Here is a 16,328-nt window from a genome sequence, read left to right on the forward strand (position 1 = left end):
AACAACATGGGAAACAGCATGAATCAAACTTTTTCTGGCTGCCCATCCATACTGTTACCTAGATATGTCCTTTTAAATATTGATCCCTCACTGTTCATTCGATCATCAACACCTTTTAATTTTTTGAACTGGGGATGCTTTATTGGTATTTATCAATTAAAACCTAAAGTCAGAAACCGTAGGTGTAACCCATTCCTGGATAATGAGTTAGCAATGATTTCACTATAGTCTGGGAAGGGAATAATGAATTACAGGAAGTCAAACACAAGTTTCATTGCATCTGGGACCATGCCAGTATGATCTGGATCTGTTACAAGGTTGGCAGTTGATCTTTGTTGGGAAATGATCTGAAGAAAAAGAAAGCAGCCAGATGGAAACTGTGCCAATGACTGAAGATGAAATATTATTTTTATCTGGGGAAATATGGTTTTGCTAAAATGACACTGCAGTGGTAAGCTATAGCCATTAGAAGCAATGGGACAGTATAAGTACAGTGGTACATTATAACCCACCAAGGATAGGAAATTTAGCAAAAAAAAAAAAAAAAATGAAAGAAAACAAAAAAATTGAGATTAGAATTTATGAAATGGTTACTACCTCACCTACTTTGAGAGTTTTTATTTGTAAACCCTATTCCAGATCAGTGAAGTGTGGCTAAATAAGGTATTGAAATACAGCAGAGAAACTGGACGGAGACTAAAGAAAACAGTTTAAAAGTCTGGAACTTCCTGGACTAAGCAGTTCTGGCAGGAGAGACTGAACAAAACGCAAGCCAGCGTAGCCAAAATAAATTTGTACATTGATGATCACAGATATGAGGTCGCAGCATGCCATGCCTGGAGATGTCAGACATTATGGGAAAAAAAATCCTACAGAGTCAGAATTTGATCATCTTGAACTGCTAGAAAGCCCTTAATGCCAAAATTGTTTAAGATCAATATTAAAACAATAGACAAGAAATTACAGTTCCCATAAAATATATATTTTAATAGTGGCCTTGCAAATTGCCTTTCTTGGCAGTGCTTAATGTCTGGAGGTAACAGTTCTGTAATTCTCCTCCTCCATTGCTTCTCTCTGATTCTAATACATCTCTGGATAATAGCATGAGAAAGTATAAAAGTGATTATACTGTGGTGGCATTTGTTGCACAGCCAAACTACAATCTCAATAAGTGCTCTGTTTTGCTCTAAGTCCATTATTTTGGCTTTGAATGTTGTGCTGATGAAAATAGTGTGATATGCTGAAGGAAAGCACATTATCAAAACTAAAGTGCAGTTAAAAATATGCAATAATTTTATTGAGCACAAGTTTTGCACTTGTATCACAATTTAAGTAACAAAAATAAATAAATAAATAAATAAATTTAAAACTGAGGGGGTCTTTTACAAAAGCACGCTAGTGTTTTTAGAATGCACTAAACACTAGAGATGCCCCATCCCCGTGGGCTCTGTTCATCATTCAAACATAAATAACAGTCTAGTTCATTAACAGGCTTCAAAGTACAAAGTGACACGGGGTCAAACTTTGTCCCCGTCCTCATTGGCTCTGTCCCCATCCCCACCATGTCCCCGTGAGATCTGTCCCCACCCTGTCTCTGCGGGCTCTGTCCCCGGCCCCATCTCCACGGTTACTGCAGATCCCCATCCCCGTATCATTCTTTACTGTAAATCTCCACGCCTAAAGTTGGGCACAGATCCTGGAGTTACACGCTGTTCTATAAATGGAGCCCAACTTAGAGCAACATTTATAGAATAGCGCTCAGCTGTCCAAGACTTTACCAAGAGATACCATCACTATGTTGAAAATAAGGGGTGATAACAGGGATCCCTGGGAGATTGGATCTGAGAGTTAAAACCTCCTTCAGCCAGTTTAAAACTCAGCCCAATATACCTATCCCATCTAGTAACCATATTTATTTATTTATTAGGATTTATCTACCACCTTTTTGAAGGAATTCACTCAAGGCGGTGTACATTATCAGTTCATGGTCAATTATATCAAACGCTGCTGACAGATTGAATTGAATCAGCAGCACTTGAATATCTCTATTGATCCAATATTTGGTTTCAGATACCAGGGCACATAAAGATGTTTCCGTACTAAAATCCTTCCTGAATCCTGATTGAGAAGATGTAAGGATATTATGCTGATTTAAATATTCCACAAGTTGCTGTGTAACCAAAACCTTTAAGATTTTAGCAAACAGAGGAATCGATGCCACTGGTATATAATTGCCAACCTAGGATTTTGGCCCAGTAGAATTTTTCAAGATTGGAATTAAGATAATGTGACCTAGATAACTAGGATAGTGCCCCTGAGCAAAACAGAAATTAAGCCAGGTCATCAACCATGTTAATAAAGTTTCTGAGGAAGATTTTAAAAGGTATGAAGGACAAATGTCCAGGGAACATTGAGAAAATGAATATTTCAACAGTAGCCTTCTAGTTAAGTCCATCACCTTAAAAAATGTCTATGGAACACTCAAAGTTGCTGACATCAAAGAGGTAGAATAATGCATAACCTTATCCATTGAAATATTAGGTAAAGTAGAACATATTTTGACTATTTTAGATTTAAAAAATCCTGCTAATTCCTGAGCTGATAGTTTAATTTCCTTTTGAGACTGAGTCACTTTCTCTGTATCTAACAACTTCTCAACTATATTAAAAAGCATCCTTGTATCCATACCTTATGAATCTACTAATTTAGAATAGCATTGCTGTTTAGTAGATTTCAGCAAATTTTTATCTGCTTTTCCTTAGGTAAATTACTTTTGAGCTAAATACATTCTGGTTGTCTGCAGGATCTTTTTAATAAAAGTAGTTCCTCATTAAACCAAGGAGTAGTTCTAACTCTTTTTTTTTTTAATTCTTTTTTTTCAAAGGGGCAACAACGTCTAACATCCACACCACACTACCTATTCCAGTGATCCCATAGAATAGCAGGATCACTATTATGGTCATACAAAGAGCCATCTACATTTTATGGATATTCGATCATTTTCAGCAGCCCTTAACTGGTCATCCTCGCTGAAAATGACCAGTTAGTACGGAACTTAAAACTGGCTATGTCGGAGCATTCTGGGGCAGAGTCCAGTTAGGTCCTGATATTCAGACCTAACCAGCCAGGTTTAGCGTATAAATAGGACCATACCAGTATTTGTCTATCTTTATGTGCTAACCAGATTCTTAGCCATGGGCCCTTCCACACATCACATCACACCACACCACACCACACCACACAACAGATATCTTCCCGGAGATATTTTTTAAGAACACAGATTTTTTAAACCTACCCCACATCTCCTCCTTCTCCTACGTGGCATCGTGGCATCTGTGCTTCTGTCTCTGAACCCCATCCCTCCCCGGTGTACCGTACAGGCATTCTCGGCACCTGCAGTGAGGTGATCCATTCTCATTGCTTGCGCCGGCCCCACAGGCTTCCATCTGCCAAGTTCCACAAGACAGGAAACAGGCAATGATGTCAGCGAAGGCGGGACATGACAAATAGAAGCCTGCGGGGCTGGCCCAAGCAGCGAGAATGAACTGCTGCCCTGCAGCTGCCTGTACCGACACCAAGGAGGGAAGGGGTTCAGAGAGAATATTCATTGTGGATATCCTGAAAACCTAACTGACTGGGGTGCTTCCAGGACCAGGTTTGGGAACCACTGCCTTAGAGTGTAGATTCTTTGGAGAAGGGATTGTTTTTTGTTTACCTATATAACATTTATAGTTGGTTATTGTATAGTTTTTTTTTAATATGTTTTTATTATTATTATGTATGTTTGATTCTGCTCTGCTCTGGACAAGGGTGGAATATAAATTCTAATAAATGAAGTGTTCAGTGCTGATTATCTCTGAACTTTTACCATTGTGTGATTACAGTTTGGCTAGTAATGTTGAATAATTGCTCAAAGCCCACCTCTTCAATGTCGCCTTCGGCACCTAATCACTACATCTCTTCTCAGGAAATCTCATATACCCCAACTTGACATTTTGTCCTTTAGCTTGTAAGCTCTTCTGAGCAGGGACCATCCTTATTCGTTAATTTGTACAGCGCTGCGTAACCCTAGTAGCGCTCTAGAAATGTTAAGTAGTAGTAGTAGTAATAATTGAGTTCTCCCGCATTCTAGGAGTTGCATTGTGGAAAGTAGAAACTTATCAACCCTGAATTGTAAACCTTTCTAACTTAAGAACGCTGATTCTGTTTCTGTTTCACAGCAATATGACAACTGGAGACCAAACCAACCAGACAGTTTCTTTTCTACTGGTGAAGACTGCGTGGTTATGATTTGGCATGAAAATGGCCAATGGAATGATGTGCCATGCAATTATCATCTCACATACACCTGCAAAAAAGGAACAGGTATAGCAAAAATGAGCCTGAAGCCCCATCCCCCTTCACTGAACCTATAGGCATCCCAGCCCATTTGGCCCTTATGGGCATCCCAAGCACTTGTACAGAACTCACCTTTCCAGTGTGTCCCAAATATTTTCAGGCAGATTGTACAGAAAAGTGCTGCTAAGGGTACATCATCATTTTCACGTTCCTATTGGCATCATTTGACATCAAGTAGTTTGGGCACAAAAGCTTTGGTGACCATTCTGCTCATGAAGACCTGAGACCATTTGGAAGAGTGAGTTCACATTCTGGAGAGGTGCTGGCAGGGCTGGGGGATAACCAGGTCTGCTGAAGCAGAGGGAAAGGATCTTTTGTCAAAGGGTGACTGCAGTATTAGTGAGATGGGTTATTTTGCCATACAGACATCAGGAGGAGGAAAAGTCCTCAGTTGGGTGAGATGGTTGTGATCACCAAGGGATAGAGGGGGGAATGGAGATGAACTGGATAGGGATTTCATCATATCTTGAGAGGGAGGAAGGGAGGAAGCCTGTTCATTTTGGACCAGTTGCTAGAAGATATTGAATGGACTATGCATGGTCATTAGGTAACATTTGGATCTAGTAGGTATTATCTAGTTATTCTTTACTGAGGGGCCCTTTTACTAAGCTGCATAGGTGCCTATGTGCGCCCAATGTGCCCCAAATTGCAGTTACCACCTGGTTACCACGTGGCCCTTGCAGTAATTTCAATTTTGGCGCACATCCACTATGCGCATCCAAACAAATATTTTTTTTATTTTCTGACATGCAGCAGCTATGTGCGTCAAGTGACATTTGACACACATAGACTATTACTGCCTGGTTACCGCATGAGACCTTACCGCTAGGTCAATGGCTTGCGGTAAGGTCTCAGACCCAAAATCGACATGCGGCAATTTTCATTTTGCTGCACGTCCATTTTTTGCAAAAAATTTTTTTAAAAGACATTTTTTGTAGGTGCGCTGAAAAATAATTCTGTGTGCATCCAAAACACACGCCTGCACTACCGCAGGCCGTTTTTCAGCGCACTTTAGTAAAAGGACCCCTGAGTGCTCAATAAATAATATGGAGGGTGAGCATTCCATATTATTTCTCTCTGTTTAGTATTTTTATTTTTAACAAGCACAAGAGGGCCTTACTGTATACTATAAAGTTTGTTGCATAAATGTCTTAGTCGTACTGGAAAGCACAAAACTTCATTTTATTTATTATAGATCCAGTTCTGACGTTAAGCCTAAGCTTAAACTTATGCCACTGGCCTTGCAATAAATTCTGATGATGTGTAACTCTGTTCTTTTAAAGTTTCTGAATGCCACATGTAATCTATCTTTCCAATCCACTTGTGTGGACAGATTTAGAGGAGAAGTCTTTACGAATTAGCCAACTAACCTATCTCCGTGACATGGCCACTAAAAGCTAATCTGTGTTTTAATAAATCAGAACAATGCTGTTCTTGGCAAGTCAGGCTAGGATCACAGAATCAGTACAAAGTTTTAGTAGTGAACTAGGCAATAAAAAACAGCTAAGGCAGAATAACCTTAAGGGAAGAGATTTAGCAACATGCTTTCATTTTGAAGTGACATGGAAACCCCAGGGATAAAATTACAGAATAAATAAAAACAATACAATTTTGTTTTGTTGTATGCTTCCATTTTAGCACACACTAAAACCATTTTGGGGCAAATATATAAGTGACTTGAGCGTATAGAACATTTTATATGCTTATAAAACTGGCCAGGGGTGTATTAGTGTAAAAGTAGGAAATCAGAAAACATACCCCTTATTCTATAGCAGGTCGCTTAAAATGTATGTGCAAATTATGCACATAAATTTCTACAATACTGCCATCCAGGTAAGTGTACACACTGCCTCTCATAAATGGCCCCATAGGACTAGATTCTATAACTGGCGCTGAAAAATGTAAGCACTGAGCGCTACTCCATGTCCTTTATAGAATAGCAGTAAGCGCTTAAATGACGCCTAACTTTAGGTGCCAATTGAGTCTAATCTATAACAATCTGTGTAAATTCTGAGAATGTCCCTAGAACGATCCCCCTTGAAATTATGCATTCTAGGAGTTCCGCAGACAGTGTTATAGAATACAATGTCCGCGTAACTCCCAATTAATGCCAATTAATGCTAACAATTAGTTGTTAGCAGCCAATTATTGGCTCATTAATCAATTAAGTTGCACATGCACGTGCAACTTTAGTCACCATATATAGACTCCAAGGGATAGTGCCTAATCGCTGTTCTATAATTTCGTACTTATGGGGCAGGAGCAAGGGCGGGGTATAGGCGGGTCTGACATTTTTGTAGACAACTTACAGAACACTGGAAGTTGTGTGTGCTCCTGTTGCAATTAGGTGTGAATATTTATGCAAATAAAGGTTTGCACCTACATTTCAATGTGCTGAGGCTAGATTTACAGGCACAGCAAACAGGAGGAACCTCTACTGGAGAAACAGTACAAGCAGGAGAAAGTAGAGGCTGGCCAAAGGACGATCTAACACAGGAAAGGGTGCTCAAATACACTGTATTTGCAGCTTGAGTAGAAGGACCTGATACAGTCCGTGTTTCAGCGGCACTAACCGCCTGCATTGGGTCATAATCAAACTCTAAAAAAATGCATATGTATGTCATTAAAAAAATGTAAAATAGAACATAAGGAATTAAGCACATACAATTCATATCAAAATATAAAATGCATATGTATGTCATATAAAAAATAATACATAAAACATAAGGAACTAAGCACGTACAACTAAAAACAAAGGGGCCCTTTAACTAAGCCACGGTAGGCTCTACGTGCATGCAGCGTGCTCCAAAATGAGACTAACAACAGGCCAGTGCGTCCTCCTGGCAGTAATTTCAGATATGGTGCACACCCATAATGCCTGGATGAATTATTTATTTATTTCCTCCTATGTGCGCAGGTTCTGGCGGTAATCGTCACTTGGTGTGCGCCAACCGGTCACCATGAGTGTAGCACGTGAGCCTTTACTGCTAGATCAATGGATGGCGTTAAGGGCTCAGGCCAGTTTTGGGCGCACTGGTTTCATTTTACCGCAGGCCCTTTTCTCGTCCCATTAAAAAAAAACATTTTTTTGTACATGTGGTAACAATTGGACCAGTGCGTGCCCAATACACATGCCTACACTACCACAGGCCACTTTTTACTGTGGCTTAATAAAAGGACCTCAAAATGTAAAAGGACTAAACATGAGAAAATAAACATAAAACAACTACTAATGAACCACTGGAATGTACTGCTAAAAATCTTATTTAAATAAATGTGCATCAAGGTATGAACAGATTTTTGTTTTGCTTTTAACCAAAATCCTTTAATTTCTCAGAAATAATTACATAGAAATATAGAAGGAACATTTTGCTCTCTGAACAAGATACGAAGGGACTTGACATTTCTGACATATCGAGTACAACTTTCTTCGAACGAACCGTATGGATCGCTATCCTACTTTGTAGGAAAGAAGCTTCAGTCTTTGAACACCCAGACCCCTGACACAGGCGCTGAGTGCCGAAACACGGCCAGTGTCGGGTCTATTTTGGAATTTTGATGGTTATTAACAAAGAACCGTGTCCCATTTCTGAAGGCTCCTGGTGCTTTTGTGGTATTTTGGACGTTTCTTGTCCTTTGGACCCTCTCTGTATTGTTAGCTGTGTCAGTAAAATCCCGCAGTATTCATTACAGATGTGGCTTCTTCATAAGGGCTTAATTCAGTTTAAAAAATACCATGTCAGGCTCACAGAAGCATTGACTAAGGGGCCCTTTTACTAAGGTGCGGTAGGCTTAACACAGGCCTACTGTGTGATAAAAGGGCATTACCACAGAATGAGCTGAGGTGTCCCATGGTAGTTTGGGCAGCAACGTGCATTAATCCCGTGGTAAAAAATATTTGAATATATTTTTTCTGCATTTAATTTCAGACGAAATGAATCTGCCCATGTGTTCATGATGTGTAGACTTTGATTGATTTCGTTGTAGATTTCTTTGATGTCTTGTTTGAAAGGGATGTATATTGTTACATCATCGGCGTATATATATATGGGTTGAGGTTATGGTTTGATAGGAGTTTTGCCAAAGGGATCATCATTAGGTTGAAAATGGTTGGTGAGAGGGGTGATCCTTGTGGTACTCCACATTCAGGTGTCCATGCATTAGATGTGGTTGAATTTGATGGAACTTGATACGAACGCTGGGTTAGGAACCCCTTGAACCAGTTCAGGACATTTCCTCCAATGCCAAAATATTCAAGAATGTGTAATAGGATTCCGTGGTCAACCATATCGAAGGCACTTGACATGTCAAATTGTAGGAGGAGTATATTATTTCCAATTTTTCAGCTGCACTAGAAAGTGGCCACAAATGCATGGCAAGCTCACGCACTAATCGCATCACCGGCCACTTTCTAGTGTGGCTTGATTAAAGGACCCCTAAGTTTGTTCTGTTCCTATAAAATGGACTTAAATTGGGTGTTTTTTGGACTTCTCACATAAGTGTCATTATAAAATCACATATCTTTACATCCCATTCATGATCAGTGAAGATTCAAGCAGCTTACAATTCAATAAAAATCACATACACTATTTAGAAAAGACAAAAAAAAATACCTCACTCCCACTGCCCACTCCAAATCCCCCCCCCCCCCAAAATAAACATTTTGGTCCATGCACAGTTGAGGTATGTGATTGTACTATGGCTTTAGTAAGAGGAACATAATGTAAGCAATCATGCTTATCTTTATTTTTGTCTGTAGTTGCGTGTGGTCAGCCTCCTATCGTGGAAAATGCAAAGACGTTTGGACAGATGAAGCCCCGCTATGAAATCAACTCCATGATTAGATACCACTGTAAAGACGGCTTCATTCAGCGCCACCTTCCAACCATCCGTTGCCGAGGAGATGGAAGATGGGACTTACCCAAAGTCACCTGCATGTACCGTAAGTTCCCACTGAAGACTAAAGGGGCCCTATTACTAAGCCGCACCAAAATGGACTTGCTGCCCGGCTACCGCGTGGCTCTTGCAGTAATTTCATTTTTAGCGCGCGTCCGATACATGCGACCAAATCGTAATTTTTATTTTTGGATGAACGTATCGGACGCGCACCAAGTGGCATTTGATGCGCATAGATCATTACCACCTGGTTACCGCATGAGACTTTACCGCTAGGTCAATGGCTGGCGGTAAGGTTGCAGACCCAAAATAGACGCGCTACAATTTTGATTTTGCCCCACGTCCATTTTCGGCAAAAAGTTTAAAAAAGGCCTTTTTTACAGGTGCTCTGAAAAATGGATCGGCGCATGTCCAAAATCCACGCCTACACTACTGCAAGCCATTTTTCAGCACACCTTAGTAAAAGGACCCCAAAGTAACTATTTCTAAAAATGTATCCACAAGTCTTTTAGCGTGAATTTTGATTGTTTCCCCATGTTTCATTTCTTTCTGCAGCTTCCACTTTCCAAAGGACTTATTCTAAGAAATATTACTATAAATTCTCTCCACCAGAGAAGACAAGCTCATCAAAACACTATCACCACTGGATCAGGACATGGCAAGATTCACCACGCTGAAACAAAGGATGAACAGAAAGTTTTCAGCATTTCTGCCAAAGTCCCCACTTACTGTGCCTTTCAAAAAAAAAAAAAAAATCTTCTAGAAATGTTGTTAAAGTGATTTGAAACTGTGGATTACAGTGTTAAAATTACATTCTGAATGAAGCATGGGTATTCATAGGAAAGTAAAAACACAAGGTAGAAAAACTTTAAAATATAATCATGTATGACCATTTCCAGTCTACTCAAAGTTCTAAGTTATAAAACCAGTGGGGACCATTTTGTAATTAATATAGCAGCCTAGTGTAATATTTAAACTGCTCCATTTTAGTGCCAATTAAATGTAAATAAGATGATTTAATATTAAGTTTGTTTTTGGTTTAAATCCTGTATATAAAATGAAAGTCATTCTAAGTTCAGACATATTTAATGATGGATGCTGCTTAGGCAGAGGAATCTTTGATCAGCGGTTAAGCTGCTTTTAGTTAGCTCATCTAGGCTGGAAATGGTTTAAATATGTTCATGTTTTTAAATGTGACAGAAAGCCTCTTGTTGCTGGAGGAAGAGAAGCATTCAAAGGACATTTTATGGAAAACTTGGTATCATTTAAGAGCACATATAGAAGCAGTTTAAGGCTTCAATCATGGCACATATTAAGTTTGAACTAAGGGACTGCAGCATTGAACATTTCTTCATTCCTGAGCCCTCACTCACAAGAATGGATTGTATTAAGGGCTGACTTTTTTGTTTTGTTTTTTTTAATATGACCAAGAAGCTCTGTAGAGGTCAAAGTACATTAAGGGCTGTATTCATGAACATGCACTGTTTTTAAGGTGAAAACCCACCTCATTTAGGACAAAACCCATTTAGTTCAGTGGGGACTTTGCGCTAATAACATGAGCTTTCCATGTTAAAAGCTTATAGCACATTCTGAATAGATTCCTAAATCTCTCAACCAGGGCAGCTTTTTAAGATGGCTTCCATTTTACATTAACCACAATATCTTACAATTATCTACAGTTTAACATGGATCTAGGCCTAGATTTTATATTAAAAAAAAAAAAGAAAAGAAAAATAAGTAATTTTTTGTACATATAACCATTTTTAATCTTTTTAAAATAAAATAGTGAATGTTTGTGTATGACTGCTGCAGCTGTGAAGGATACATAAATAAATGACGTAAGCCATACTGTTTTAATTTATTGGATTTTATTTTGCCTTTGAGAGGTAACTGATAATTTTATGGTGAGTACTTTGCAGTATTAGCCCCTGAATTTCCCTAACGCATTAAGGGCCTCTTTTATAAAGCTGTATTACTGATTCTCAGTGTGGCAAATGAGAGGAAATCCATTCAGTTCCTGGGGGCTTCCCCTCATTTGCTGTGTGAGAATTGTTAGCGTGGCTTTGTAAAAAAAAACCCTAAGGGAATGAACCAGAGTGTAATTTCAAACAAACTTACTAGCTGGCTATGATTTAGGGCTTCTTTTACAAAGTCGGGCTAACGATTCACATGCGGCAAATGAGAGGAAGGGGCTTCCTCTCATTTTCCGTGCTGGGAATCCCTAGCGTGTTTTAGTAAAAGAGGCCCTAAATGATTAAAACCTATACGTGTCCAGAAAAACAGTATATTCAAATTCTAATATTAAACAAATGGGACTGACGTTTTCTTAAATAAGACAGACTTTATTTAATTCTATGTTTAGGAAGTATCATAAAGCTGATATTTTTTGGAATTTGAAAATATTGTAAGAATTATACCACAAGAAATTACTTACTACCATTTCTTGTTACCTTGTAAAATGTGTGAAAAAGCACAAATGATCTGAATTTAGAAGCTGATGTATGATTTTGGCTTATCCATAAAATCAACTGCTATGACAGCTCAGCTAATAGTTATCATTGCAGACTGTGTCATTAAGGAACTTAATTGACTTCTGCACCTACGTAATGTATTCGGACCATTTTCTGTTCCTGACAATAATGCATCACTGTGTTGACTTTGTGTTTTCTACAATTGCAATGCATATAATACTTTTTTTTCCTGTATTTATATTATAACTTGTATAGTGTATAATGTGAATGTCTGGGGAGGGGGGGAAGGTTGTGAAATCAAGTTTAAAACCTTTGTAACTTTTATATCTGCTTCTGTTTCACCAAAGAAACCTAAAAAATCTTGTTTTGCTACCCTGTGACTTGTGTTTTTTTTTTCCTTCAAATAGAAATTCTATTTAAATATGATTGCTCTGAGGGTTGTTGCTGGGATTAGTACATGCTGAGAAGTTCAAACTTATTCCAAAATAATGTTTCAGAGGTTAGAAAAAAATAGGACTTTTCTGTGTTTCATTCTGTATTCTCACTCTTTCCAAGACTGATGTGCTGTGATCAAAAGTCAGAAGTTTTAGGGTTTTTTTTTTACTAAGGTGTGCCGAAAAATGGCCAGCGCTGGTGTAGACGTGTGTATTGGACACGCAGCAGGTCCATTTCTCAGCGCACCTGCAAACCAGGCCTCTTTTCTTTGGCCGAAAATGGACTTCTGGTCATGCGGCAAAATGAAAATTGTTGCCGTCCATTTTGGGTCTGAGACCTTACCACCGCTTTAGCGGTAAGGTCTCAAGTGTCAACCAGGCAGTAATAGTCAGCGAGCATAGAATGCCGATTACTGTCCAGCTAGCGCTGTGCACCTGGAAAGTTTCCGGTGTGCGTAGCGGATGTGCATAAAAAAATGAACTTACCGCCCGGGCCATGCGGTAGCCAGGCGGTAGTTCAAAATGGACATGCATAAGATGCACGTAGGCACATATGCAGCTTAGTAAAAGGGCCCCATACTTTATTCAATTTCTGACGAAATCTCTATTGTTCCTAATAAAGCAGGAATGAAGGGTTTCACAAGGACAGAATGCTTCCATACATCAACATGCCAAAAGCCCACTGCTAAAGTACTTGACTCGCTTTACAAAAATGGAGAACACTAAGAAGAAAAACGTATAACTTTTTTATTTTAGTTACATTTGTACCCCGCGCTTTCCCACTCATGGCAGGCTCAATGCGGCTTACATATACAGGTATCCCAAAGAACAATGATCCTTTTTACAAAAGAGTGAGAAACATGCAGATGTCCTGATTTACTAAGACTTTCTTCCCATTCTCTCTATAAATAATTAAAAAAAAAAAGCTAATCAAGCCCGTAATGCCATGGAATACACCTCATTTTATCATCAGTCAGAATGGATTAATGTTTCAACCAGTGGAAGCAAGTTGACCAATAATATAGATTCATCTTTTTCATTTGTTTGGATGTTCAGTGAATGTGGTTTATGGCAGAGGAACAGGGCAACCAAGAGACACAGCTGGGCTGGGGGCAGGACTGGACCACTGCGTGCACCCCCTCCCCCAGGCCACCACAGCTGCACTGCGTCCCCACTCCTCCACCTTTCTGTCTGCTCTCCTGTTCTGTCTTCTCCTCAGGTGCGTAGCCAGGGGAGCGGCCGCTCCCCCAAACGGAGTTCTGCCAGCTCCGGCGTCTCAATGTGTTGCATTGAAAATGTGCGACAGTGCCGGCGGTAATCCACTCTCACGCCATTCTTGCTCCCCCGCGCCGTCAAACTGGCTCCACTTCTGCTTCTCCTGCGCCGCTCCTGTCCATACTGAGAGTCGAGACCCGGATGATTGTATTAACATGATATCGTGTTAATGCAATCATCTGGGTCCTGGGCGGCATGCAGGAGAAGACAGACCTGGAAGCAGGCAGGAAGAGTCTCGTCGGTGCCAGGTCCGGGGAATTTTGTCCCCCGCCTACCCCTCTTGGCGGCCCTGCACAGGAAATCAACATCCTGAAGCTTCCTTTTTCTGTGTACTAAAGGAACAATAAAATGACACAGTAGACGGTTACCTGGTCACAGCCCTCTAAACTCAGAAGTTGATTCAAACTACTACTACTACTACTTAACATTTCTAAAGCGCTACTAGGGTTACGCAGCACTGTATAATTTAACATAGAAGGACAATCCCTGCTCAAAGAGCTTACAATCTAAAAGACGCGTGATTAATTAACTCTCACCCCATCTGTGCACATCAAACTTATACTCTCCTATCCCCTTCTTTCTCCCTCTTCTCTCCCTTTCTCATGCTGCCTGTTGAATATCTGCTGTAACTACAACAAGCTTGCCTACTTTCATGGCTATTTGGGGAGCTTTCCAGGGGTGGAGTCGGCACATAGCTGGTAAAGTGCTGAAAATTGGCACTTATCCAGCTATATGCTGACTCCACCCCCGCAAAGTTCCCAAAATAGCCAGTTTCAGTTTAGGTACTAACTGGGCATTTTCAACATCACTATCCAGTTAGCCATGGGCAGGCGACTTAAACAGCCAGGAACCTCTCCTAGCCATTTAAATCATTTTGAATATTGGACCCTTTGTGCACAGTTCTGCCTACACTCCACCTACACCCTGCCTATGAGGAAAGGCTAAAGAGGATAGGACTCTTCAGCTTGGAAAAGATACGACTGAGGAAGGGATATGATAGAGGTCTACAAAATTCTGAGTGGTGTAGAATGGGTAAAAGTGAATCGATTTTGTATTCTTTCAAAAAGTAAAGACTAGGGGACACTCAATGAAGTTACATGGTAATACTTTTAAAACAACTAGGAAGAAATATTTTTTCACTGGTTGAAAAGTTAAGCTCTGGAACTCATTGTCAGAGGATGTGGTAACAGAGGTTAGTATATCTGGGTTTAAAAAAGGTTTGGACAAGTTCCTGGAGGAAAAGACCAAAGTCTGATATTGAGATAGACATGGGGGAAGCTGCTGCTTGCCCTGGGATTGTAACATGAAATCTTACTACTATTTGGGTTTTGCCAGGTACTTGTGACATAGATTGACCACTGTTGGAAACAGGATACTGGGCCAGATGGACCATTTGTCTGACCCAGTATGGCTATTCTTATGTTCCTATGTTCTATGTGTATACCTACCTGCAAAATACACACCACGTAAGATATGTTTGCATTTACAGAATAGCACTTGAGTTTTGGGCATTTGCATGCATATATTCCATTATTCTAAACATTTCCACTGATAATCAGCATGCAAATGTTAGTGCCTATTTTATAGATATACCCGATAATGGGCACAAATAAAGTGCAATAAAGGTAAGACAAGAACTTGAAATGGGAATCATATCTGTGAAATACAGTAAGCATTCCATAATATATATTAAATCATGGAAACACTTTCCACTATAAACTACAGGGCTTTAAAGATTTCTGAAACAGGTTCATACCCTCCTAAAGTGCCCAGCAGTTTGATTCAGATCTTTGAGATACTTCCTGACCCTCTTAACTGAGAGTATTAGGCCAGTCAGGGAATCCATGAGCACACTAAGATCCTACTGCTGAAGAGCAATAGGCCAACTATAGTTGTGGACACTGCTGACCCACTGCTGCTGACCAACCGGCAGGAGCATGAAGATCTGTAGGCCTCTCTCTTGCTCACCACCTGTTGAAAGCAATGATGGGAGTCTATTGGTTCCTCTTATTTATTCTTTTATGGGAGTTAGGTGTAGCCTAGAATGTTTTTTTTTTCTTACTCTGCTGCTTACAACAAGGTGCAGAAGGGGAATGAGAAAAACTTCCTGTCTTTCATTCTTATAAAGGACAGAAGCATTTCAGGCCTTCTTCTCCTGTTCACTAGTAGGAGGAAAGGGGGCAAAATGACTTCTTATGCACTGATCATGTAATATAAAAAGAGGCAAAGGGGGCTCTTCCCCATTCCTTCCTAGTAGTAGGAAGAAGGGGGATTAAAGGAACACTCTCTCTCTCTCTCTCTGTCCCCTCCCCCCCTCTTCTTTCCTAGTAGGGTGAGCCACCAACAGGATAGAAAGGGTGATTACTGATCTTCCATTTGGATTTTATATTTAGATGGTCTTTTACTAAGGTGTGCTAACATTTTTAGCTCATGCTAAAAATCAGCTGTCACTAAACACTGAGATACCCATTATATTCCTATGGGCGTCTCATTGTTTAACGCAAACTGAAAACACTAGTACACCTTAGTAATAGACCCCTTTAATTACATTACCTTCCCAAATCCAAGTTATTTATCTGTCCAAGGGAACTTACAATCTGTTGGTCTGCAGTCTCTAACAGAAAGCTCTGGTAGCCGCAATTGACCTAGTCTTTTGCAGTCTGTTGATTTCTGAGAGGGCATTTGCCAAGCAAAGATAGTACATTTTACTGCATTATCTTTGGAGATTTGTTAGGCATGTGAATTAGGATTGGTTATTGGACAGAAAACAGAGGGTAGGGTTAAATGGTCATTTCTCTCAATGGAGGAGGGTGAACAGTGGAGTGCCAGAGGGATTGGTACTGGGACTGGTTCT

At 39.9% G+C, this 16,328-nt stretch overlaps 1 protein-coding gene across 1 annotated transcript in view; it reads left to right on the forward strand.

Moving 5' to 3' along the window:
• The window catches only part of VCAN (versican), a 245,943-nt gene extending 233,806 nt beyond the window's left edge, over positions 1–12,137 (forward strand). Inside the window, exons 13-15 of the mRNA XM_030193355.1 lie at positions 4,221–4,365; positions 9,158–9,340; positions 9,850–12,137. Of these exons, the coding sequence (XP_030049215.1) occupies positions 4,221–4,365; positions 9,158–9,340; positions 9,850–9,971 (450 nt within the window). The 3' untranslated portion in view covers positions 9,972–12,137. The remainder of the gene's footprint in view (positions 1–4,220; positions 4,366–9,157; positions 9,341–9,849) is intronic.
• Positions 12,138–16,328: the final 4,191 nt, after the last annotated feature.

This window comes from Microcaecilia unicolor, chromosome 2 (assembly GCF_901765095.1).
Source record: "Microcaecilia unicolor chromosome 2, aMicUni1.1, whole genome shotgun sequence".
NCBI lineage: Eukaryota > Metazoa > Chordata > Amphibia > Gymnophiona > Siphonopidae > Microcaecilia > Microcaecilia unicolor.